Source organism: Catharus ustulatus, chromosome 9 (genome assembly GCF_009819885.2).
Source record: "Catharus ustulatus isolate bCatUst1 chromosome 9, bCatUst1.pri.v2, whole genome shotgun sequence".
NCBI lineage: Eukaryota > Metazoa > Chordata > Aves > Passeriformes > Turdidae > Catharus > Catharus ustulatus.
Window position 1 is genome coordinate 6245675 of NC_046229.1, and position 26932 is coordinate 6272606.

Genomic DNA, 26932 nt, shown 5'->3' on the forward strand with positions numbered 1-26932 from the left:
CCACTGCCAGGGACCTTGTCCCACTGCGCCCTGTCCCACTGCCAGATCTGCAGTCAGTTCCTCAGGAGTTGTCACTGCTCCCCCAAAGGAGGCCTTGGCAGCCTCCCTCTGCCCCATCACATCCCCCTTCAAATTTCATCCATGGTTTTTCATCACGGCTTCTTCTTTTTTTCACAGAATCGCAGAATCTTTGGATTGTAAGGGGCCCTCAAGATCATCTAGCCCCAGTCCCCTGCCATGGGCAGGGACCCGTTCCTCTAGACCAGGTTGTTTCAAGCCCCATCCAACTCACCTTGAACACCTCCAAGCATGGGGCAGCCACAGCTTCTCTGGGCAACCTGTGCCAGGGCCTCACCACCCTCACAATAAGGAATTTTTTTTCTAATAGTCAATATAAACCTGCTCTCTTTCAATTAGAACACCACCACCTCGTAAAGCACTTCTTTTTCATTACAGAGAACACTTAGGCCCAGAACACCCTATTGAGGCCTTGGCTCCACCCTCATCCTCCCTCCCTCCCTCCGTCCCACATGGAGTCCATGGAGCTCACCCCTCCTGCCAGCTGAGCCTGGGGACGTCGGGATCGTGGTGCCCCTTGCAGAGGGAATCACAGAGCACCACCTTGGCATCGGGAAGGCCTCGGCCTTGTGCCCCCTCGTTCCCCACAGAGGGGCCGCCATGGCCGCGGCCTCTCCTCCCCTCACGGCCGGCGGGATGGCGCCCGCTCCGCTGTGGCACCTCCGTGGCTCCTTGTGTGAGCAGGAGCCCGCAGCTGTGTGGGGAGCGGAGGGGAGCGGGTTCCCCGATCCTGCCTGACCTCCGGCCCCTCACAGCACGCCGGGGAGGCAAAGGGCCCAACTCCATGTGGGGAAAATGGAGCACTCGCAGGCCTTTCCCCCAGAAATGCCCAAGTGAGCAGCCATGGGGTTGTGTGGATTGCTGGAGGTGGGAATGGGCAGGAGCAGGCGCTGGGTGCCCCATCCTCGTGAGGGGTGGCCATGGCTGAGGGCTCTGGAGGAGCGCGATGGGGAGAAGGGCTCATGGCATCCACATGGCACACACAGATGGGCTATGGGCCCACCCCCTGAAATAAAAGCTCATTATCCACATGCTATTTTTGGCACCTGATTAATTCTTTATAGCTCTCAAGCTGCATTTGTACTCCTGTAGCTGTGAAAAATCATGGCTCGGAAAAATCCCATTTCCCCCCATCTTGTGCAGTATCCTCTGTAATGAGGAAACACAGCTTTTAAAATAAAAAACAGCCAATAAACCCAGACCTCAGTCTGCATACAGACCACACAGGAATACCAAGCATGCATAAATGAATATTTAGGGATAAAATTTCTAACTGAATGTTTAAGACTTCAAGTTTTCATTATTCATATATCTATCTCAGCCTTTAAAACCCTTCTATTCCTCTCTTTCCCAAATCCAAGCAAATTGCAGGAAGAAAATTACATGAAAGCAATATTTGTGTTGCCTCTTTGTGGCCTAAGAAAAGGCCAACTTCCCAACTCCCATTTTCTCTAAAGGAAATAATAAAATTAGAGCCTGGGTCCTGCTCCATTTTGGATTATGGGTACCACCCACAGAAATATGTAAGTTTAGTTCTGAGGACTTCTGATTATTCCTCAACATCCCCCATGGCATCTCTTACTCCTTTAAGAGAAAGAAATAAACTCCCATTTTGGTCTGACAGCATTATGTCCAATGTCATAGGTGCTGATGATACACGTAAGTGAGGAATGGGGTCTGTGGTTCTCCCTCACCAATCTCTTACAGAACAATCAAAGAATCTTGGAACATTTGAGGCTTTTACTGGGTAAAAATGGTGGTGTTTTGGGGGGTTCTGCTTCTGGAAAATACTGCCCCATTTAAAGAACAGATTCAGTGTGCAACTACTTGAAACAAACTTGGATAAGTGTCTCCTAACTTTACCTGATCTATACCATATGCATATTAAACTGTAGGTGAGTCTCTTTTGGCAAAGGCTGCTGCTTGCTCCAGAAGCTTGACAGTGCACATATGGAGAACATCCTGACATTTTGGGTTTCTACAGGTGCCCTTCACCCCTGCACTCACTGCATCAGACTCTCAAGGGATTCAAAGTAGTCTGAGGCACCTGACCTTTCATTGAATCATAGTCCAAGGGACAGAACTTTAAAAACAATTCTCCATAAATCTCTACAAATCTGCACATTCTCAGCTTGTTCAGGAGTTTAATAAGTTGGTCTTTTTCACAGAAGGCTGGCAGAACTTCCACTGGTGTTTGCTGGAGATGGGATGGCTAATCAACTTGAGCTACATTCTGTAGACATTTTACATAGAAGTCTATCCCAGCAGTCAGTTGGAAGGATATTTTATTGCTCAGCTGTATAGTTGATATTCAAAAATGTATGGGTTTTGCAATATCTAGGGCCAAGCTTTTACTTTTTCAGGAAGCAATCTTTCCTTCTATGATTAATGAGTGTGCTGAATTGTCTAAGGTAGGGAACAACAGCTTGAAATTACTGTCATGTGCTATGGGAAACAAAAGGGAGAATATGGAGCTAGATCTCCAGCAGGAAAACAGCTGGTAAAAAATTAAGCCAACTGTGTTTCCAAGTCAATCCTGGAATGCAGAATGCAAAACAACATGTGTTCAATCAGAAATCCTCAAAAGAAAAGACTGTTTTGTCAAGCAGATTAGCTGCCTCAGATGAAGCACATTCTAATCAACTGAGAAACTTGTACCTCTGTAGGTCCCCTTTTCCTTGGTTTCTTTATTTCCTATGATTCCAATTGGAGCTGAGAGCACTCAACATCATAAAGTAGGGGAGGCTTTAAGAGAGTATGACAGCAGGCACTGTCTCCAGACTTGAACTAAATTAATTTCTTTTGACACTTCATAGTTTTCTCCTGAGAGAGCCTACACTCACTAATCTCTTCTACATCATCAGTCTCACTCGTGCCTCTCAGTGTGAATGAGATACACTGTGGAAAATTCTACCACATACATTAAACTTCATCCTGTCACTCCATCCTCTGATCACACCTTTGGAGACATTCACCCAACTGCCCCGTGGCCAAACAACAGCGAGACAGAAACTTTTCCAAAGCTCTGGAAGGCAGACATACAGATTTTTTATATATATTTTTATATATATATTCACAAGAGCAATTGTTTTATCTTAAAACCTTTCTTAAACAGGATTATACTGCAAGTTTTGGCAGTAGAGATAAAATATTATGGGATCCAGCCTTATTTTGTTTTTCTTATCCAAATATACACATTGTTATAACAGAGAAATCATTGCATCCAGAATTATTACTGCTGCTTGATGACCAAAATGCCTCATACACTGCTCTGCACATGAAACTACTGCAAATATCCATCTACCCTGGCCAACAACAGCTTCTTTTGGGTGGAGGAAAAGAAAAGAGGCATAAACATGGTTCACTTAAAATGCAGTGACAAAAATGGCATTTGAAGGCCTGTGTTCAAAACAGTCCCATATTGTTATTACAGATGGAAACAGTGAGGGAAGAGAAACAGAAGAAACAAAAGCCAGCTTTTGTGAGTTCCAGAGCAATCCCTTATGATCCTGGGTCTTGTATAAGATGATTTGGAAGCTTTGGGAAGGCATTCAGGGTCTCTCCCTGAATAAGGCACTGAAACTGTCTCCTGTGAGCCTGGCCCAGTGCCATGACAGTTCCTGCAGAATTCATTGCACGTTTTGCTAAATGTTCTCTGTATATCTATAGAGATATATACACATAGACATATATGTATTTTTCCATATGTTTTCCTGCAAAACACAAAAATAAAATAAGTTACATAATGGAATACAACATTCAGAATAAGACAAACATAGTACCTGTTGACATGTCACATGTCCCCCAAAACTAAACCAGAGATGCATTGATTTTGAATGTACTCTAAGTCTGTAGATATAAATTATTTCTTACTTAACAAATTTTTCATATAGCCTAGTCAGGAGGGCTAATGTTTGACTTCTCAAGTACCTTCTGCCCTTTTCAAGCCCCCATCATCTTTTAAGCTTATTAGCATTATTCCTAGCAATTCCTTGTGTCATTCTCAGTGACAAAATGTTGATTAGGGACAAAATAATTTTTTTTCCCACACTTAAGAGTTTAGATCTCTGGAAGAAAAAACAGTCCTGGACCTCATAATCTTTGAACAAGAGATGCAGTAAATAGATCACTGTTCTTATGAAAAAAAATGCATCTTCTTCAAATGTCATTGCCCCTGTATCTTTTTTTCTGCAGTTGAAAAGAGATTCAAGTAGAGGTGCTTTACTTTCCATAAGAAATACACCAAGTATAGCATTATTTTTCCCCTCCAAGTGGTCAGTGATTTAAATACTGCTTGAGACAGAGTTGGTAATCAAGTGACACATTTAACAGACACCAATGGGTCTAATCTTACTTTAATTTGTCTAATTTTTAATCTACTTTGACCTCACCTCTTCTGCATCAGCAAGCTTCACAGTTTGTTCTTTGTTTTCCTTTTGAAGTAACTGCTTAAAAGTGTCATGAAATATTTGCATTTTTTGTTATGAGAATTAGTGAACAAGGACCTGCATCTCTAACTACTGTGTCTGCTGTGGCTATAAACAGAAGCCATTAAGAACAGTCCATTAAGAATTCTGATAAAACATATATATTGTTTCATTTTACAAAATATTGTGTTTTCAACCTTTTTTAATTTGTGATTCCCCATCATGTTTCAGTGGAAGTCTTTAAGTTCAGAGTTCAGACACTCACTTGTTATGTTCAATCATATGTTTAAATTGGAATTATTTACACAAGAGTCTGAGAACTGGGGCCTTGATTTAACCCAGCTACAGCTGTTACCTCCCATGTGATGGGATGCTATAGTTCACATTTTATCTCAGTTCTTCTTCCTCTTCCTCTTCCTCATCTTCCATTTCCTCTTCTGAGTCATCCTTATTCTTTGAACTGTTGCTGAATTCAAGGTTCCCTTCAATATCCAGTACCTGTAAGTGCTTCAGGTTTTGGAAAGTACTTTCTTTCAGTGCTCCAACTGCAATCTTATTAAACCTTAAACAAACAAAAAGGCACTCCTGTTAAAATAAACCCATTTTTATATACAACTCAGAAATGAGGAGACTGAGAGGAAACCATTCTGCAGCTCCTCTACACTGACCCAGGTTACTCTAAGTTTACACTGACTCACAACAGCACTCTAGAAGTGCTGACTCCTCTGGATGGGGGGAAAAAATCATAATATTGGAATTCCTCCCCCACAAATTCTTTCTCTTGCTATTCTCCTTTCTCCTTCCCAGAGAGGAAAGGCAGTTGCTTCACAGCCCACATTTTAAAGTGTAACTGATTTTTCATAAAATTCCGTGTCATTCCTTGACAGTTTCGCTCTTCACCTACAAAACTCAAAGTAACTCTTTAAACACAAAGCAATAATTCTTCAGCTGTTATTTGCATTTCCAGGAATACAAACAAACTAATCTGCAGTTTAAGAACCTGTCACATATACTGGTCTGTTACTCTTGAACATGCTTAAAATTGTGTTCTGTGTGATATTCCAATATGTATATTATTGTTTCAGAGCACTGCAGTGATTAGTGGCCTCCCATTAAAAATACGACTGAGCTTGGGTGGAGTTGCCTCCTGAATATGTTAGTGAAACTGTTTTGCAAATTCCTTTTTTTCTTTATACAGAAATATAGAATGTGGTATGTGGTTTCTGGTTCACATCCAAGCATTCACTAAAATCTCATAAATGTGAGCAGCTGAATAGACAGACTGCTCTAATTTACACCAGACTTCGTAATTTTATTTGCTTGGTATGGAATCATTCATCCATAAAGGTATGCTCCAGAACTATTCAGAAATATGGGGCAGTTTAGGTGCATACAGACAAAATAAGACCATATTTAGTCTTGTGCAGCCTAGGTTTTTTGAACACATCCATTGGATCAGCTTAATCAAATATTCTGTAGGGATTCATAGATTAGTTCGAATTAATATTTTCAATAATATTCTACCAGATTAATACTGAATATATTACAGGGACAGATTCACTTCTTGTATAAATCTCTGCTTCAATCAGTTGTTACTGTGAGTTTACATTACATGTAAGAAAAGGTCAGTATCTGTCTTCTATAAAAACAAAGTCCTCTTCCAACTGAGAGAGTGGGAAAAAATCCAGCAAAGCCCCTCAAGTGAGTTACGTAAATGTCACGGTTGTCACTTGTTTCTGACAAAGCTATCAAGGGAATGCACACAGCTCCAAGATTAGTCACACACACCTCACTGGAGGGGGATTTTGTCAAAATCTAGGGCCAACACACACAGGCAAAGCTGCACTTCTACAAGGGGTCTGTAAACTTTTGGCTCACAGCTGAATATTGGACTATGACATCATGTTAATTGCCCAGAATTACTGGCATTCCCAATCCATTCTAATAAGCATAGAAAAGACAAGCTCTCCAAAAGGAGCTTTTTATGTGTATCCATGTCTTTTCTGAGCAGATGAATATAGTTTTGTCACATATTACTATAACCCAGAGATGCTTGTTCAGAAAGTAAGGATCTAAAATACTTTCTAAAAAGAGAGCCATTATAAAGTGGATGATGAAGGAAAAAAATATTGTGTGTTGAAGTGGAAACTTGACCTTACCTGAGGTAAATCCCCTTTATTTTGGGTGTGGATTCAAAAGCATTCTCTGAAACAGTTGTGATCTTGTTGTTCTGGAGATACAGATACTCCAGAGATTCTGGCAGGCCTAGTGGGATAGATGTCAGTTGGTTGCCAGCCATGTCTAGTGACTGCAAGGAAGAGACAACAAGGGGTCAAATATCTGAATTTAAATATTAGAAACACTCCAGAAGGAGATTTACGCTTGAAGTTATATTTATTACAGAATAAATTAATTTAATCTACCTCTAATTTGCATCAAGGTAAGTGTGGCCAAAACAATTCTACTCTCTTACACTCCTGTTGAGCATCCTGATTTCACATGGTATATCATGCTGGTTTGTTTCAGAGTTCCAACATTTCTTTATCTCTGTCCCCAGGCATTAGCCCATGTCTGCTTTAAGTAAATTAAAAACAGGCTGGGTTTCAGATATGTAGGAGAATTCCTTGGCATCTGCTACTGCAAACACTTTACTGGCTAAGGGTGGTGATAGGTACAGTTACACATAAAACCATCTGGAAATATTCTAACCTGGAGAATTTATGAGGACAGCAGGACTAAAGGTCATGGTCGTTTCTCAGATTAATTTTATGCAAGAGAATGAATCAATAAAAATGTTTTGTTATCCTGTATTGTAATATTTTCACAGCACCAACCTGACACTCACTATTTACCCACTACTCAAAGCCACACTTCTGCAAACAATTGTCCTCATTCCAGTGTTTTTATTCCTCACATAATGCCAGTCTGGAAAACAATTATCATAGAACCATTGAATTGTTTAGGTTGGAAAAAAGCTTTAAGATCATTGACTCCAACTGTTAACCCAGTACTGCCAAGTCTATTATGTAAATGTCTCGCTTTGCAGTTGCAGTCTCCAGTGATTTCCATGGAAACAGTGTGGACTGAAGCATTTACTAAGTACATGCATGATCAGGATCTTTATGGATGGTTATTTGCCAAATTCACTCCAGTGCAACAACTCAGAAACCAACTGCACAGTTAAGCACTTAATGATGAAAAGGATTCAGCTGGAAACAACCAACAAGAAGTAACTGTTCCAAAGAAAAGCAACAGCCATAAATGCCCCATTAGTCCAGCAGAATTTTAAGTCTGTGCTATTATCTGAACCCTTTAATGAGAGTGAGGTTTGCTGTGGGGATGGCCAATGGCTGAGTCAGCAACACCTCTGGCTTTACACTGACTGCAGGGGAGTGAGAGGAGAACAGAAGTTCCACATAATTGTGAATCAGGACCCTTGAGAAGGAAAGCTCATCATTTCAACCAGCAACTCCATCTGCCCAACGTGGCTCATGACCCACGTTTTGGCTGAAAATAAAACAACCAACATTTTATTAAGGTACTGCAGAAAAACAATCCCAGCAGTCTGTAATTGTCAACAGCATCTTCCTTCCAGACTGCTTTGCATGTTAAATGCATTTGCACACACACTCTCACACACACACATCAGTGAGGCACCAGACAAATGCAAAAGGTATTATTAAAGCCAGGGACCAAATCTGCAGCTGATGCAAACAGCCCTGCAGACACTGTTGCTGCATTGCTGATTGACATTAACTGAGAAACAAGCTATTGGTTATTCCCAGACACAACAGAAAGGGAAACATTGGGATAGATTAACGTCAGGATTGTCTGAAAACACACTGGGGCCAGTGTGACATCTGCTGCATGTCCTTATCCCTGACCTGCTCTGAGATGTGCACACTTTGCCTGTGCAGTGACCTGACCCTCCATGGCTGCCATATAGCACAGCAATACCTTTCACTGCAGGAAAGGGGCCATTGCCTAACAGGAAATGCAGACAAATCCTTCAGCCAGAGTAACAATTCTGAAAGGTCATTTTGCTCAGCACTATGTGATTGTTTCTGCCTGCCTTGTGGTTTGTGTTTAACTTTCTCCAACAATTAAGCAAATGAGAAAACTGCTGATTGAATCCAGACCTCCGAGCTGTTCCCCAGGTGCCTTAGCCAGCTGAGCTGCTAAATCCTACAGCTTGGCTTGTCTGACTGTAAGCTGATGTGGAGGCTTTGAGAATTAAGAGTGTTTTTGTTTATGCATTCCTTCCTTCTGCTGTCTCTATTCAGAGCTGATTTTAAATCTTTTGGGAGACAAGCTATTTGAAAGGCCTAATTTCCGTTTTAATGACAACATTCACTGATGTTTTTCTGAAAATACAGGACACTGTCAGGATTCAGAAACAAAGCTGGACTGCCAGCAGTGGGAGGTACCTACCTCTGGCACAACAGCACATCATTTCTACTCTAGAAACAGAGTGTGCAACACTTACAATGCAACCCCAAAACATGAGGACCAAACACATTTACTATTGGTGCTACATAATTTGATTTAGGCAGACAAATGAGGACATCACATCTCACTAAAACAATTAGAGAAGGTGATGTTTCTACCTGAAGACTGCTGAGTTCTCTCCATGCTCTTGAATAAATCGAATTTACTTTCAGTTTATTGTTGCTCAAATACAGTTCCCTCAGTTTTGTCATCCCAGACAAAGTCCCTTTTGGGATGATGCTTATCTCATTCTCCTTCAGCTTCAGAACCTGCAAGTTCTTTGGAAAGCCAAAAGGCACCGTGTGGAGATTGTTTCCAGAAAGATCCAGGGACTTTAGTTGCCGCAGTTTACGGAAGGCCTCCCGATGGATCTGGGGACTTGTGAGCTTGTTGTAGCTCAGGTTCAGCTCTTCAAGGAAGTAAGTGGTGGCAAAGTCATTCCTGTTGATCTCTGAGATCTGGTTATGAAGGATCATGAGTGTCTTCACTCTCCGGGGCAGCCCACTGGGGATCCTTTCCAGCATGTTGTTGTACAGGTGGACGGTGTGCAGCTTCTTTAAGCCCTGGAAGGCTAAGGGGTGAATGCCTCGGGCTTTTAATTTGTTATTGTGGAGCAGAAGGTACTCCAGGTTCTTAATTTGGGTCAAGACATCTCTGTCAATCACCTTAATTGCATTCTTCTCCAGGTGGAGGAGGACGATGTTTCGAGGTAAACCACTTGGGATTTGTGAGAGGTTATTGCTGGACAAATCCAGGTATTCAAGACTAGACAATTTCCTTGGGAAAGCAGGGAAGAAAACACTTTGATTCTGCAAGGTGAAACAATAACCAACTCCCTCAAAGATTTCACAATCTTTGCTTTAGAGCCTTTTTACCCAGCACAGCTCCCACTGCCCTTTTCTGACTCGTGATATCAGTGATGTGGACACCAAATGGGGAGCTCCCATTTTGCCATTAGGGATTGGGATTTGGCACTGCCACCACTCCCCAGGCACATCAACAAGAGAACATGCCTGAGTCCACAGACACCCAAACTGCCACTGAGCTGAGGCCTGAGAACAGTTTTGCAGTCCCAGATAGCAACATATAAGCAATTTCAGTGAACAAATACAAGGAAGATGCCATGGGAGCACCACCAGAACACAAAGTTTAGCTCTCAGTTTCCCAGAAATGAAGCCTGAGTGTGAGTAATTTCTGTCTCTCTGAAAGTATTTGCTGAAAGTGAAAGGCAGACCTGCTTTCTAGGTGATAAAATGTTACTTTCATGCAAAGCAGAAATTCTAACTTAGTGTCCTAGGCTAAGGTAGTGAACTTCTCCTGACCCTCCAGTATTATGGAAGTGAGTCAGGGCCAGAGCTGCTTTGTGTAAGCTACTGAATCTGGATTCCACAGTCTCAGTTGAAGCTAAATTAAATCCTCAGACCAGCCACTTATACCAACTGGATGTGGATCAATGGTATTATATGCCAGGACTGAGGAACTCTGTATTCCCTTGTATTTCCAGTCAGCTTCTCAGTTCAAATTAGAGTTTAGGCCTCCTTGATACTACATAACCCATTGCAGATGACTAGAGAGTTTCAGGAAACATGAGAACTAATGTGTTACAGACATTACTCACTAGTTACTACACTGCTGTTCCAGCTATGCAAGCATGCTCTGAACAAATGCAATCTTTAGGTAAAACACTTCACTGCTGCCATTTGCAACGTTTCCCCTGGATGGGAATATCCTAACAGAAATTACATGTCCAACATGACCTGGAGGTGGACTCAACACAGATATAGTAAACTACTGAGGGAGGTTTCTGGGCATGGGAAATGGGAAAGGAAAGCACAGTTAGGTGCATTTCTGTGTCTGGAGATCAGGAGGGTTTACAGAACTAAGTTATGAGCAGGACCAATTGTGTGGTCTCGATTTTCAGGTAGAACAAGGGCAGCATTCAGTGCAAGCAGAGAAAAAAAATGTTAAATTTTTGAAGTGCTAAGTCCCAGGCTAAATCTAGGACAGCCAAAGGCTATTTCTGTTGCATCAGTTGGTAGAAAAGCTTTTGCAGCCATCTGGCTCTTGAGCAGCACCACTGCATCCCTGCCTGCTCCAGCAACCACCTGCACTGGGGTACAGCTGGGCCAGGGGAATTCACAGCTGGGTGGCTGTGGCTGCCTTCAAGCCACCTTCACAGAAACACACAAGTGGCTCCAGTGAAGATGAAGGTCTGGCCTTAACACCCAGTGAAGTGCCCCAGAAACTGGAAAGTCCCAGTAACCTCACTTCTGACTGTTTTGGAAGAACAGAGAGTAGCTTTCAGTGTTGCTCTAGGTGGCTTTTCCCAGAAGGGACTCAGCACTGGCATGACTGGGTCTGTGGCAGGCATGGAGTGGTGCAGTCTGATGTTCAGTGTTCTGTCTTTTGTTTGAAACTATTCTGCAACCACTCACCCAGACCTTTGCATCTCAGACTTAGCAGTGCAATGCATAACATCATCCAGCTTTTAATAACTTTACTTTTTACTGTGTCCTTTGTTCAGTAGATGCACGACTGTCCCAGAGGGGGCAGACAGACACAGAGGTACAAAGTGCACATCTCAGTCTCACCAGAAAGTTTCGTTGTCCATTCCCTCATTAGACAAGTAGTTATTCTGCAAATACAGCTCCCGCAGACCGGCAAGTTCACTGAAAGCTCCTTTGGGAATCTTCTCCAGCTTGTTGCTCTAGGGTCACCAGAAGCACAAAGCACAGTATTTGGCATGAATCAACACAACATTTGGGTTCTGTTCAACTAACATGGGCAATTAAACTTCAGAAGGGCTAGACATAAAATATTTAGGGGGCATTATAATGTGAGGGATAAACTGGACCAGATTCATTTGTCAACTAATACAAAGTAGAAGCCAACACGGACAAATTTGGCTGTCTCACTGAATAGTAAAAGAGAAAATTACATCTAAAGTACACCTGTCAGATTTTTTGGTCCACTTTTGGCTGCCTCTTTCTTCTCATTGTCCTGGTTTTTCCCAGTCAAAATATCAAGGTAAATGTTAACTACTGACAGATGGTGCACTTGCAAATAAAACACTCATTTCTCTACTCATCTCCTCTGTCCTTAACACAGCTGGGGACAGCAGGGAAGGAGACAAGTTCAAAGTGTAATTCTCAATGTGTGAGACCCCTGTGGGAGATAATGATTATCTGTAAGTGTCAAAAAAATGCAGGGGACAAGTAAGTTCATACTTTGAAAAGAAAGTAAACTTCAAGCTGGAGAAGCCTGTTCTCTAGAAGAGTTTAACAGGAATTCTGGTGAAACCTTCAAGGGAAATGAGAGCTGGGAGGCAGCACAGAGCTGCCTCAGTCCAGGGCTGATAACAGACTGCAGTCTCTGCATGTCCAAGGAGCTGTCAACACTCAGATCAAGCGGACCCAGGGCTCCCCACTGCTGTGGCTCTCCCATTGCTCAGACTCAGATCTACAGCTCAGACATGATGAAGCGTTTTTATCAGAATCAGATGACATGGAATTAAAAATGCTGGAGAGTAGTTAACAGCACAACTCTGCTATTGCACTCTTGCTGGAGGAGTTGTAGCAGTAGAGAAAGGCTGATCCAAACTGAACTGCCAGTTCAGTAGCAAGCAGCAGCCACTGATGCTGGGAAGCAGTGGTCTGTGTGGAGTGAGTCAGTGAGCAAAGCCAGTACAGAGTGGGTAAGCAGCTTCAGGACAAGTGGCATCAGAGGCAAAGCTAACTGGGAGGTCATGGAGACATGGCCATGGAATGAGGCAATTCCTGTTCTAATATGTATTAATATCATTTTATGCAAGGAGGAGACCAACAGTGCAACCACACAGGGATTTGCAACACATCCCCCTGCAAACACACAAAGGCATTTCTGCCCCCTGGGAGCATTCTGGTGATTTGCAAAAACACACTATTGCTTATGGACAGAAAAGGAAGGAGATAGGGACAGCTAGTGTTGAGAATACAGCAGGCAAGGCTTAAAGTGGGCCTGGGGATGTTCCCAGGTGCACTGGGATGTCTTGGCTGTGTGGTGTGAAACCCACACAAATACAGTACTTTGTCACAATCCTAAAGGATTACAAAACTTTGTTGTTATTACCTGTAAGTGTAATTTATATAGTGCTGGAGGAAGATTCTTTGGAACATACTTCAAGAAATTGCTGGACATGATGAGTATCTCCACATTATTAGAACCATTGAACATATTATCAGGTAACCCAGCATCTGAAAGTTTGTTGTTATGAAGATACACAGATCTGTTGGAAGGAAGTAAAAGATAAAATTCAACAGATAGGGAGATCTGGAGTTTTTGTTTGCTGAGAGAAAGCTTAATTTAAAATAATTTCAATCTTTTCATCTTTCCTTGAGATAATTAGATTTGTTCTTAAAATGTGCCCTTTAATTTAGCAAGGGGTACAGATGCAAGACCAAATGGTTGGCTCCAATACTCTCTGAAAGTTAGGTCTATTCAAAATCCAAACCTGCACATGAATACTAATTTCACAAGTGGCCTTAACTTCTTTACAAGAAACCTTTCTTTACAAGAAACCAAAGCCTGGGACTGTGCAGTACTTGGAAACACAGAATGTCAGTGTGGGGGCCTCACTCACAGGGTTAGAATTCATCTCTATTTAATAGATATGGCCCCAATTTGGAATTGAGTCTGGGCTGCTTGGACTTATAACATAAGCCTGGAGGTCTCATAAGAAAGGTTTATCTCTAAACCCTCCATTCCTTCTGCTCCCATGAAGGCTGGAAATACCCCAGGAAACAGTTTATCTCCAACTCCTAGAACTCAGAATAGGGTACTGACAGAAAGACAACAGATTTACTCAGTCTGGCAGACTTTTCTCTTTTCTATGCTTTGGTTTTCAATGAGCCATTGGGATCAAGAGACAGAGTTTCTTACTTTTCCTTTGCCCTCCTTACTTTCAACCTTTAATACTCAAAAAATAGTTTCTCCAAACAGATTTTCAGAAACTGATTCATCCTTACACAGGTTTCAATTCTGTACTAAGAAATGTATGTCTATGAAGTTATTCCTCCTTTTCACTGGTTTAACTGCTAAATTAATTCATTTTACTTCTTTTTAACAAAAGAAATTATAGACTTTTAGTGACTTTGATTACCTCTTCCTTTCCTGTGTTTACCCCCAGATGCAGCAGGCAGCTAAATTTGTAGAGAGAGGTTAAAACTGCAAAAGTGTCAAAGTGAGTTTTTTTAACTTGTTCTTGGACTCTCTATCAGTTGCAGAAAACTTGGCAACATCGTTCTGGAAGGAAGGAAAGGCTCAGTATGGAAATACAATTGTGTGATCACACTCTCCAGGGAGTTCAGAGCTACACTGGAAGTATTGTTTACCCTGCATGGTCAGCTGTACTTTTAAATCACAAATATTTGCCCTTCTGAAAAACTTACTCTCCAGATAAGCAGTCTGAGATCATGAACTCTGCTGGGGGCAAAAAAATAACTGAAACAACTGTTTGAGAGGTTATGAGAGTAACCTTGGAAATCAATTAGCACTTATTCTGATTAAAATTAATGTTGGTGTAGAAGAGTGTGAAAATCACTTCAGAAGAGTCAATAATTTTAATGTGGAATCAAAACACAGCAGCATCTCCACCTCAGATCAAGGAAGAAAACATGTATAAATCTAGCTTCTTTCATCATGAGATATTGCCAGAAATCTGTGAGTGACTCAGCCCTTTCAGCTTCCAAGAGCCTAAGAGACTAAAGGCCCAGGAAGTGCAGAGCAGCTCCAGCTCTCAATGAATTCAGTGGGAATGGAGAGTTCTTCAGTTCATCACAAGACTGGGCTGTAGAGGCTCAGCTGGATGAGCTGTCATTAACTGCTTCCAACCCTGGCTGCACAAATTGCTGCCAAGAGTTTGGGATGTCTGTGCAGGATCTGGATGGTGCAGTGTGGGGATGCTGCAGATTACTCAACACCCCTTTAGAAAAGCCCACACCTCACAGGAGGTGGTCTGTGTGCCTCTGAGTTTGACATGGAGGTGCTGCTGTCAATCCAGATGAGAAAATCACAGCCTGAACCTAGCAGAGACCTCTGGCAGCAGATCTGGAGCATGAACCCCTTCTGAAGGTGCTGAAATGCTTACCTTGAAAGAACTGAGTTATACTGCACTGAGTACTGTATTGTCCACCTGATTTTACTTCTAAAAATGAACAGACTATAATAAAACTAGAGATTTCTAAACTACTAATCTCCATTTTGAGAAACTAAATTGTTCTTTTCAACTCACATACACAAATAAAATGGGGACAAGTTCATTTTGTATTTGCAGAAGTGTCTGGCAGCTAGCAAAAGCCCTTGGAATGTGTTTGTTTGATCTTTCATGCAGAGAATAACAAACAGCTTCTTTCCAAAAACACAAGTAGGCAATAATATGGTTTATCCAGATAGTTTCTTATCACCCACCAATTTTATCCAAGCAGTGGCAGAACACCAGTATTGTTTTACTTCCCAGTCCCTTACCTCAAGTTTGGTTTCTGTCCAAATGTGAGCCCATATATCTTAGTGAGATAATTGGCTGCAAAATCTGCACTGATCAAGGTATTTGGTAGGAATTTCGGAGCCACTGTTAGCTGCAAAAGAAATATACAGGGGAGTTCCAATGAAATGCAGCAAATGTTTTAACTGAGTATTAAAGGAGCAGCAAAACACTTGCAAATTTATCTTCCCTAAACAGGCAAAGATAAATTAAACTGAATGTAGATTGCATGAACAAAAACAAATTGTCCTCACTCTCTAATCTCTCCAGGAAGGAGACAGACTTTTGCTCTAAGATATGAAAATGTTTGTTTGGGTTGGAAGGGTACTGTTTCTTTTTGGTGAAAGAAATCAAGAAATTGTTATTCAGAGAGCAAACACTTTGCTTATTATTGTTCCTAATTCCTCAGTTTGCTGTGCCAAAAAAACTCCAACCCCTGTCACAGTGACCTACTGCTTATTCTCTTAGGAAGGTGTATTGTGGAGGGGAGGTGTCACTTCACACGTCTGCTCCACTGCATCCATCTGTGATCATCTCTGCAAGGAGGATTCAGGCTCCCAAAGAACAAGGACACTTCTGAGCCAAATGATGGAATGAGGAATGGCACTTCAAAGCAAAGTGCACCATGATACTTTGTTCAATAAACAAGTGATGCATCAGGAAGTACAGAAAGGCCCTGTCCTCAAAACTTTGTAGCTGACAACAGGTATAGGATTGAATGTGTTGCTCTTGTTGCTATTTTTATCAGTGATTTTCAAAGCTAGCCCTAGAAATGCCTGCATCTGAACAAATTGGTGGAGTGAAAAGCAATGATCAAAAATAAAGCTCTGTTTTAGAGAGCATCCAGGTAAAACAATAGCCAGGTTCACTGAGTGGCTGCAATAACAAAGTCATTAACCTACAAACCAAGAATACAGGTGACAATCCAGGCTGGATGGAGAACAGTTTTCTGGGAAGCATAAACCCAGAAGTTTTATGCAGCAAGATGAAGCCCTTGGGAAACAATTTTTTAGCACAGTACTGTAACAGATGATCCTTGAGTAGAGAAGACACTGAATTGCAGTTGGCAGGTGCAGCCACCCTGGTTACAGGTGCTCATTGCAGTACTAGTGAGACCACTCAGGGTTTTCTGTGCACTCCAAAGGGCTCATTCCCAGGGAGATACTGACTTTGAGATCAGGATGGGAAACTGGAGCAATGGGAGAGATGGGCCTTCTAGCCTGAAGTTCATGGAATCTGTAAACTTCCTCACAGCTCTGTTGTGTGAAACAGAACCTGGTCCTTTCAGCCTACAAAGTACAGCAAGACTCACATAAAACCATATTTTTCAAACATTTATTACCATAAAACTGCAGTGGGTTATGAATAATAGTGTAAACCCAAAAATATTTAAAATATGAATACTGTTTTTATTTTATTGGAGAACTGCCTAACCCAAGCCTTAAAATATGTATTTATCTAAAGAGTGCCTACACCCCTCTCTACTGGTATGTCAAGAGTGCACTGATGAACTCCATCCATGAGCTTCCAATTTACTGGACTCATAAAACAGTCTTTTGTTTAAAAAAATGGAGTAAATTATTTACTGTATTTCATTTCAGCCATCCCAAAACCTCCATCCTTAGCCTGTCTTAAACATTAAATGGTCAAAAACACAAAAAAAGATCTTTCCCACAAATCACACTCTTATCACCATTTCCAGATGGTTTGTGAGCACTGGAATGAGCCATTCTGCATATTCCTGCAGTTGCTCTTGGCTTTGGTGGTAATCTCTCACCTCCTGATCTGGGAGATACGATTTCAGGGAGCTGGATAAAAGCACTCATCCCTGAGCACAAAGGTCTGACAGTGCCTCAGAAAGAAATAAGTCTCTGCCATGATGTAATACTGACAATTCAGACACAGGAAACAAGACTTAATCATTTTCATACACAGTGGTACATTAAAACTTTTCTCCAGTCAGTTAGGTCATAACTTTTGTACAAAGGAAAGGGCATGGCTCAGACATGTGAAATGAGAGACATCAGAACCACAAGAAAGAGGAAAGAGAAGTTTAATCCAAAAAGAGTTTTCACTTGCTCAGGAATTTGCTTTGGCATTTCAGCACTTGGTCATGAGACTGATTTTCACTGATTACCTGCTTGAAGGATTCATGCTGGATTGTTTTAAGTGTTAGCAAAAATACAGTTGACTTGAATAGCTTTGTCTAATTTATTGCCCAACAAGAAGCAATCTGCCATTTCTCCTGCTGCAATTTTCTTTCAACTTTCCTGCTGCATCTTCCTTTCCATATAGCACAGTGTATCTCCACTGTTAACTAATGAATTCAGAAAGTTAATATGAAAGTCATTACTAGTTTTGAATTGCTTGGGGTTTTTTTGCTTGGATGAAGCTTTGACAAAAACAGAAGTGCTGGATTGGGGTGAATCCCATATCACTTTGAGGATATGGGGAAATGTAAACCTTCTGTCACCAAAATCATGTGCTTATATCAATAATGACAGCTCAGGATCTGGTGTATCATTTGGTGGAACAATTTCTCTCATTAAGGATTACTGTGCACTCTTTATGAGAGATACAAAACACAAGAGTGGGTGAAAAATTAAAAAGGAAACTACAGCATCCACTCTACTTGAAGTACTTGTTACTCACAGGCCACAGAAGGCTTTTAGTCTCTTACATTTCTTTTCTCTGACCAACTATGGCAGTTTAATGAAAGATGATTTAGCTACATCTGATGGGATCACAATGGAAGATAAAGCAGCATTAAGATAATCCATAAAACAAGGAGCAAACTACCAGCAAATCCCTGCCCTCCTCCAGACACCACAGTAACTTGATCCCCAGCGTTTCCTGCTGCAAAGGAGATGCAGTTTGAAGCCGATCTGGTTTGTCCTGGCTTGTGATTTATAAAGAAATGTGTTATTTTTGTGGGTCCACAACTTCTCACTATAACTACTTGTGACATTCGCTGATGTTTGCAATTTCTTTTGGGATTCTTTTCTCTCTGCAGCAAAGCCAGAAAAACCAAACACTTTGTTTTGTTACACAGGGAAAATCAGAGTGCAAGGTTCTGGAATATTAGTCACAGTCTGGCTTGTTCCTTTTTATGGAGTTATTAAGTGCCAAGATTGTTACATGGAAATGGTGCTTGAAAGAGAGAAAAGAACACAATGTTACTGCACTAAGGAATGGGTTCTATTCTCAATCACTCTATACAGAAATGTATGGAGTGATTCTGGATGTGTCTTGGCCTGACTGAAACCTGAATGTGGCCACATGTATTTAATCAGAACATCAAATGGTCCCAGATTTTAAGAGGGCAATAAAATATATATACAGACATACAGAGAGAGAGAGGGTGGGATGGAAGGGCAGGATTTTTGTAAAGAAAGAAGCTCTGCATGATGTTTTAACTTATATTTTTCTGTGGATTCCAATTTATTCTGTAACAAATATTTGTGGACAATTACTGGGGATGAAGGAAGCCATAAAAGGAACCACCCAGATGCAAGGGTAGATGAGGAGCTATTTCATTTCCTAGCCTTGGCAGGAAAGATGTGCTTCTGTCAATGTATCCAACCTGGGTCATAATAGGAAAACACCTGGGATCTTCTCCATCAAAAGAAGAAATTCAGCTCCTACCACCACAGCTAAAAGACTAAATTGATGACTGGCACAGTTTCACTGTGTAGGGGTATCCTCCCCATATCCAGCCTGATAAGAATGGGAGTCAGGGAAAACTGGATAACTTTTTACAGATCTTGACGGTTCAAACATAGACACTAGGATGTGTTTGTTCACAAATTTTTCAACCAGCCTCATCTGATAAGGCAGCATTTCACATAATTACCCCACATACAGGCAGGAACCAAATCTGCATGCAGCTGATCCAAAGCCTACTGAAGACAGTGGTAATTTATACATGCAGGGGCTTTTTGTACCTTCCTACACAAGTGAAACTTTTCACCAGGTGCACAAATAAATAAGTGTTCAAAATATACCTGCATGTGTAGCCTTCAAATTTTTCACATACTGTTTTGACCTCAGATGAACCTGCATTTGAATATCACTTTAGCACAGTTTTACTTCTGCAGTATGTACATTTTGAAAGAATTGACAACTTGCTCATTTAATTTTCAGAACCCAATTAGGAAAGAGCTCTGAAAGGCTTCAGTCTCTTACCTTATTGTTTGCCAGGTACAGGTAATTCAGGTTCTCCAGATGCTCAAATGCTTCCTCTGGTAAGCCTTAAAAACAGGAATAACTAATCAGTGACATCAGCACATTACTGCCTTTCTGAGGGCAGCTTTCTCTCTCAGTATCTTCCATGTGAGATTGAAACACTTTTTATGGCCACTGAAACAATCTGATTCAGACCTATTGATGTCTCTATTTTTTTTTTTAATCAGGAAAAAACCCAAACCCACAAACCAAATCAAACAGTAGACACTTGTTAAGAGCAGTGGAGGACTATTTAAAATCCTGATCATACAAGGCTTGTGGCCAAGGCCACTGGCAGGTGTCAGGTACAGAGCTGTATGGATCCGCTCTATGGTTGATTATCAGTGCTTGCAGCAGCCACACTATCTGAGAACCTTCTCCTGTAATTTGCTTAAGATTCTGCAAGTCTTTTTTCTTGCAAAGATATAATCTGAGGTTGCTTAATGATCAGATCAATCTGATTTATGACTATATTGCCAAAGTAACCTTGGCACCTGCATTTCACAACCCTTCTCTTGCTCTGCTTCTCCACAATACAGATACCCAAACAGCAACCAGCTCAGAGAGCTGATCCAGCTCAGGCCTTATCCTCCCCCAATAATTATTAATTTTCAGCTGAGTCACTCCACATCCATCTGATCATACAAGCACAATTGCTGTCACAATGGAAAGCCTGCAAGTAACACTTTCACCTGGCACTTTGATAACCATGTGTCAAAGGTGAAGCTGTTTTCTGTGTCAAAACACATTGGAAACTCAGGGCTGCACTGAAGCTTGTGAAAGAAAACACAAAGGCCCAAAGGTAATAATGTCAAAGGCTGGATATATTAAGCACAGCTTTCCCTGTGCTATGTAAGATTGCTGTGCCTTGGGGCCCATGTATAATATGCCCACATTCTCAATAAATTTTGTTCTCTGTCATTTCAATGAAGGTAAAAGGAGCATTCAGATTAACTGGTTGACACAAATTGATAATCATTATTCCTTTTGTATCCCATATCCTCCTCTCTTACTGTTTACTCCAATTCCTCTGTTTCTTTTGCTTTCCTCCCTAACCCCTTATTAAGTTTCTCTAATAAGCATAAGGCTGAGAAAGCAAAACCTGCCTACAAAAATCAAAATGGTTTGAGAAGGGTGGAAATGTCCTTATTTCCAATATGTATATAAATTCATACCAAATTTGACAAGGACAAAACTGGACCAAACTGCCCTGACTGGCTAGACTGAACTAAACAAGGTCATTCAGGAGGAAATCATTCAGCATGTGGACATTTCTGCTTCTCAAGTGCATTGCATGGAAGTGCCTGTGGGACCAGAGGGAGTTTCCTGGATGAGGAGATCTCACGCCACAGTACACGAGCTGCTGCCAGGTCTCCTCCACTGGTTCAGCAGGGCTGCATTCTTCCACACTGAGTATTGTGTTTCAGATGATAAAGTGTCTCCATGCTCTGTGTGATGGCCAGAGGAGTGAGGCTCACAGCAAACCACTCCAACCAAGGCAATCCATCACCCTGGCTTTCCTTATCAGCTGCCACTGGCCTCATTGCATAAGCTGGTGTTCTGGAGGCACAGGCTCCATCCCGTGGCTCACCTTTTGAAGTCAGCCTGTTGTTTTGCAAATTGAGAGTTTCCAGTCTATAAAGACGAGCAAGCTCTTCTGGAAAGATTTCTTCTATCTGGTTATTCTAAGAAAATGGAGAGTATTAATCATCAACAAAGCAATCCAAGAAGGATCCCAGTAAATTCAGACTGTGAACTTCAATAAAATCTGGAAGTGAACCCACCGTGTCAAATCCTTGTCAAGATTTCTCTTACAATGAGCCAGACTCGGATCTCAAACCCAAAACATCCAAACCCAGGAGCTTTTGAAAGCCTGATTTCTGCTCATCTCCAGGAATATCCAGCTTATGCAGCAGTAGCACACACAGTGTTGATTATCCCTCACAAGGCCTACAGTCCATCTGCCACAGCCAAACCTTGTAGCTGCAGCAAAGCATTTGCTACAAGGTTGGCATGGTGGATTTCCAAGCTTATGGTTTCTGTTATTCATGGGTATTTTAAAAGCCACTGGTCACGGGCAGGGAGTGTCAAACCAGGCTCATTGTGCTGTCAGGAGTGACTGCCATCAGATTTTCATTAACAGGCTGACTAACAGTCTGACCATCAATGAGTGCTCTAGTTTGAGCATCCAGGGGACCAGTCAAGGACCCACTGGGCTGGAAGCCAGGCCAGTGCTCAGAAAATGACAGCTGCAGCTCCATAAAGCCTCTTTTCTTTTGGTAGCAGAGGCAGGAGCCATGGCTAGCACACGCCTGGGACAGGTCTGCTGAGGAAGGTGCCAGATTACATTACAGTTTTTCTAACTGAAAAAGGTCTAAACAAAATCTGCATTTCGTCCACGGGACAGAACAGGCAGATGGGAACAATAAACCAAAAGCAGTTAGTGAAGGGCCAAGCACTGAAAACCTGAACTATTGCCATCACTCCAAGAAGGCACAGCCACAGGGCTGCTGTGCTCTGGCCCTTCAGGTGTCAGAGCACTGGCAGGGAAAGGACACCAGCCCAAATGCTGGTCACAGGGATCAATGAACTAAGAGCAGAGCATAGAAACCTGCTCACAGTTTAGGACATCCCAATTCTTCTATCTGAAGCTGGAATCTCACATCTTATATGTCCTTTCCATGACAAGACATGAGGTGTCTGGAGCAGGACCATTTGCTGTAGGCATGACATCAGTGTCCTGGCCAGAGGCAGCCCAGCACCAGGCAGTGCCACTCAGGGTGACAGATGGCACTGGCCATGTCACACCTGCTCCTTGTTGAGTCCGTGTGCTGCAGGGAGAGGTGGGACAGGGCTGGCCCTGCCTCTGGACTGACTCACTGTGTCTGAACCAACACACCGTGCTGCCCAAAGAATTCTCTATCATTTAGCCCATCTTCTTCAAAGACACCCCAAAACGGAAGGGCTCCAGGAATTTCAACTGGCCGAAGGAGAAACAAGAGATTGTTGGTTTGTACAAAAAATTCTTCTCATGGAGCTGTGAGAGAATGTGGAGTTCTTTTTTCCCCTCGCTGGACGTGAGGGGAGAGGATGCTGATAACCAGGTGCATTGGTCGAGCCCAGGAGCCGGGCCTGCTGCACCTGCTGCTCCCTGGGAGCGAGGAGGGGCTGAGGGAAAGCGCCGGGACTCAGGGGCGGAACGAGGGCACGGGGGAACGATGGATCGCCCCTTACCTGCAGGGAGAGGTGGTTGGTCAGCTCGGGCAGCAGCAGCGGGAACTCCTTGAGGTCGATGCCGCCGCAGTCCACGACGCCCTCCTGGGTGCAGCCGCAGTCGCGGGGGCAGGCGGGGCCGGGCCCGGGCCGCCGCCGCTCCGGGCCGCCCTCCGAGAAATCGCTGTCGGCAGCGCAGCCCAGGGCCAGCAGCGCCGGGAGCCCCAGCAGCGCCAGCAGCGCCCGGCCGCCGGCGGGCATCGCCCCTGCGGGCCGGACAGCGGGTCAGGCTCAGGGGACAGCCCCGCAACCCGGCCCGGGGGGGACAGCCACATGGACAGCCCCACGGGACAGCCCTACGGGACAGCCCCACGGATAGCCCCGCAACCCGGCCCGGGGGGACAGACCCACGGGACAGCCCCGCAACCCCGGCCCCACCGCCGCCTTCCCGCTGTCCCGGGGCGCTTTCGCGGCCCCTCAAGGCGCTCTGGGGACTGCGCTGCCCAAGCAGGGGTCCCGGGTACAGCCGGCAGCATCCCCCGCACCGCCCCCGATCCCCGAGTTATTTATTGCTTTTTTTTTTTCATATTGAGAAACGCCAGATGATCCCGCAGATGTAGGGAAGAGGTTATGCAATGTTAGTTCACTGTGGTTGCCTGTCGTACCGTTCCTCACAGTTTTGCATAGAACGAAACTCTTCTCGTTATTTAAACATAGAGGCTGGTCGAGAGTGACTCTCAGAGGGGCTGCTACGCGTGCATCGAACAATAACAAAACCTCGCAGCTACTGAAAACAGAACGGGCTTCCTATGGATTTTGGACAGTGCTGATCTCAACCTAAGACACTTGGCTAATGTTCAGCTTTTATCTTTCTGGCAGCAGGTTAAAATAATCCAAACAGAAGTTGAGTATGTACTGGAGCAGCCAGCTGGCCCTAACCCAGCCCCCTCAGTCCCACTTGCTGCCCTTCTCAGATTTCATACAGAAAGGTTTGCAGTCAGGGCTGGTTATGGCTTGCCATTTATCCTCTCAGCTATTCTTCACAAAAGGATTTGACAGCGATGAGAAAGACTTAGGCTGATCTTTTAAGGTGAAAAGGCACGATGGATTCATGACCTTACAAAATAAATACTGTCTTTAACTCTGCTAGCCCAGATTCCTTCTTTGCATCAGAAACAAGAACCCCACAGAACCAGACTGGCAGCTGTCAGAACTGCATGTCTCCATTTACATCCATTCACAAGTCTGCAGCTTTGCACCAGAAGCTCTCACAGAGAGCTTGGATGCTTGGGAAGCACTGGAGACATTCTGCTCTCAGTCACAGTCATGAAAGTCTTTAGTAAGTTTTTTAAATAGTGATTTGTACTTGAAGAAATGGGACTACAGGGCAGAGCATCCCAAAACATGGATGCTGGTTATGCTTTAGTCCTGTCTTTGCTACAAGCATGCTGGGTGGATGGATGATTTTAAGCATTTATCATTGTGTGCTTGATCCCTCTTTCCCCTGTTCCACTATTCTACAGCTTCCATATCTGTAATAGCTGAATATAATTAAATTAATTTCTTTTACAGAACTTTCCTTTTTGGCTGATATTAACACTGAGACCAAAGCTGACCATATGAGTATGCCAACAGTGGATTAGTAAAATTCTTAGTATTTGGTGATCTAATCTCAGAAAATATTTCAGAAATCTTAGAGAAAATAATCTTAGAAAGTATTTCAGATCTCTAAGAAAATATTTTTCCTATATAACAGCTCACCCTTATAGAGGCTTGCCAAAGAAACTATAGACAGAAAGCCTTGCATATACAGGTCTCAGTCAGCTCTGCTGTAACAGTATCAGCACTGTTCCCATAGCACAGTTACATCGTGGTTGGTCTTGGGCTCCCTAGATTTGCAACATGATGGCTTTTCCACATCTGCTACTGAAAAGATGTTAGAAAATTAACATGAAATATTCTATCTATTGCACACTAAGATTTTGAGGGAATCTCATCCCCTTATTGATATGCAAGTGTCTGCTACAATGCCTGTGGAGGGAATGCTGCTCTAGCACAGTGAGACACTGGATAGAGGAACATCTGTGTACATCTGGAGTGCAGGCAGTAAAACCAGGCATGATAGTGATTTTCTTTACTTCAAAGAAAGGCTGAACTAACTCTCTCTACTTCAACTCATTCCTATGGGCCTGATTCAAAGCCTTGTTAAGAAAGCCTCTAAAGGAGTAGCTCAAACCCCACTAGAAAGAGTCAGTCCTCTTCTCTTGCTGTAGGTGGGCTTTGGAGCAGGTCCTGCCACCCAAAGAATGAAGTGACACTGAAATCAGCTCAGGGGTTTCTGTGGCTGCATCTTTCTGAGTCCAGACATAACTGACACCTGCACTTTGGTGCCTCACAGCACGAGAGTGCTACAAAAGGCACAGTCTCAAGAGGTAAGCTGAAGTTTCACGAGTTACTGAATGCTTCTCAGTGATTATAGTGCCCCCAGTAAACAACAGAATCATTTTCAAAATACCTCATCTCTGTTACATATTATCCCCCACACACATTATCACAGGACATACACACACAGATGGGAAAACATCCACCAAAGGAGAGAATTCTCCTCCAAAATCATCAGGTTAACTGAATTTGTTACTCTGAGTATCCTTCCTAAAAGCTGCAGCTGAAAGGCAGGCTGCTGCTGCTGCAGGTTGTCTGACAAGTCAGCTTTAAAAAAAATAGAAAAACTCACCTTTGCTGTCAGAAATCAGATGAATGGAGAAGAACATTTCTCTTGCCCCCACAGGCTCTCTCAGCTCATGCCATGTCAGTAACATGCACTGAGCTCAGAGTGAGTTCCCCTTTCCAAGCCAGATCCTTTCCAGATGTGAGCAGCAGAATTGGAGAGAGTAACAGGCAACCCTCTACCAGTGAGAGCTTCCTGCACTTCCCAACGAAATCAGAGAGGAATTTTCCAAAGTCACCATATGGGAAAATGTGAGTAGGAAAGAGGAAGCAGCTATAGCCTGAATATAAAGACTTGGGAAGTAAACAATCTCCCATTACTTTTGTCAACACAGTTTGCAAGATCTGTGAGCCAAGCCAAAAGCTAGCATGCAGGAATTGGCAGAAGAGAAGTAGAGACAGTGTGTGTGCTCCTGGATTTCGTTGCAGGACACTGGAGCTGCACCATTACTGCATCTTTGAGTTTAGCTGCATTCAACCCAAATCTGAATTCCAGGTGGGAATGTCCTCCCATTCTCTGGGGCTCTGGTTCAAATTAGCTAGGAACAGATAAATCAGCAATTTTTCCTGCATTTTATCTCCTTTCCCTTTAACTCTCCCTCCTGCTCATCAACTGATCTTCAGGGAGCAGGGATCAATATGCTGAATCTACAAATGTCATACAGGCAAAGTCCCCAAATTTGCTGTGACACCCCATCCACTCAATCTCTTTTTTATCTTCTATGCCCTGCATTACAGCACTAACATCAGAACATACACACACACACACAGACACAGACATTCAGCCCAGAAGCCTCACATTTCTTATTTCCCCATTCTTGGTGAAAGAACAGGAACATACAGTTGATAACAGTGTGCTCCAAGTGCAGCAATACTCCCCAGAAAGAAACACAGCTTTTTGTCCCTGACAGCAGTTACTATATTAAATATAAAGCCACCTGTTTTGTGAGTGCCCCACAGTGCTCCATACAGTACCTCCACAAAACCTGCAGAAGATCTGTCCTCACCAACAACACGACCTTCTTGCTGAATTCCAAAGAAGGGACACTGATTCTTTCCTCTCCACTCCAGCTGAACTGAAGTCTAAAGCAATTAAGTTATTTCCTCCCTCTCTTCATCCAGGCTTATATCAACTGGAACTGATCCCCCTGTGTGCCACGTGGAAGTTTCAAAAGTTAGAGTGGGAACTGTGTTTTTACTGAAACCAAAATAAAAACAAAACAAAGCTGGCTGCTTTTTCCTGGTGACTCAGAGATCC

At 42.9% G+C, this 26932-nt stretch overlaps 1 protein-coding gene across 3 annotated transcripts; it reads right to left on the reverse strand.

Annotated features, from left to right (window-relative positions):
- Positions 1 to 1112: 1112 nt before the first annotated feature.
- Positions 1113 to 26932, reverse strand: PODN (podocan). 3 transcript variants are annotated; one of them, XM_033067742.2, is made up of 11 exons: positions 25682 to 26931; positions 22969 to 23213; positions 21326 to 21419; positions 19696 to 19760; positions 15495 to 15604; positions 13101 to 13257; positions 11585 to 11700; positions 9113 to 9770; positions 6665 to 6813; positions 4861 to 5067; positions 1113 to 3791 (listed from the first exon to the last, which is right to left on the reverse strand). In XM_033067742.2, the coding sequence occupies exons 1-10, from the start codon at positions 25764 to 25766 to the stop codon at positions 4893 to 4895; spliced, it is 1854 nt and encodes a 617-aa protein (XP_032923633.1). In that variant the 5' UTR covers positions 25767 to 26931; the 3' UTR covers positions 1113 to 3791; positions 4861 to 4892. The 3 variants fall into 3 exon arrangements, with proteins under 3 accessions (XP_032923633.1, XP_032923634.1, XP_042635513.1); XM_033067743.2 differs by having other exon boundaries at positions 26650 to 26930; XM_042779579.1 differs by lacking the exon at positions 1113 to 3791 and having other exon boundaries at positions 4860 to 5067; positions 25682 to 26932.

Excerpts from the sequence above, each read along its gene's own strand:
- PODN (XM_033067742.2), bottom strand. The coding sequence starts at position 25,766 with ATGTTACTGACATGGCATGAGCTGAGAGAGCCTGTGGGGGCAAGAGAA. Across the intron at positions 21,420-22,968 it reads CCAACCACCTCTCCCTGCAG|AATAACCAGATAGAAGAAAT; the intron begins GTAAGGGGCGAT and ends CCATTTTCTTAG. Across the intron at positions 13,258-15,494 it reads GGACAGAAACCAAACTTGAG|ATCTGTGTATCTTCATAACA; the intron begins GTAAGGGACTGG and ends TCCTTCCAACAG.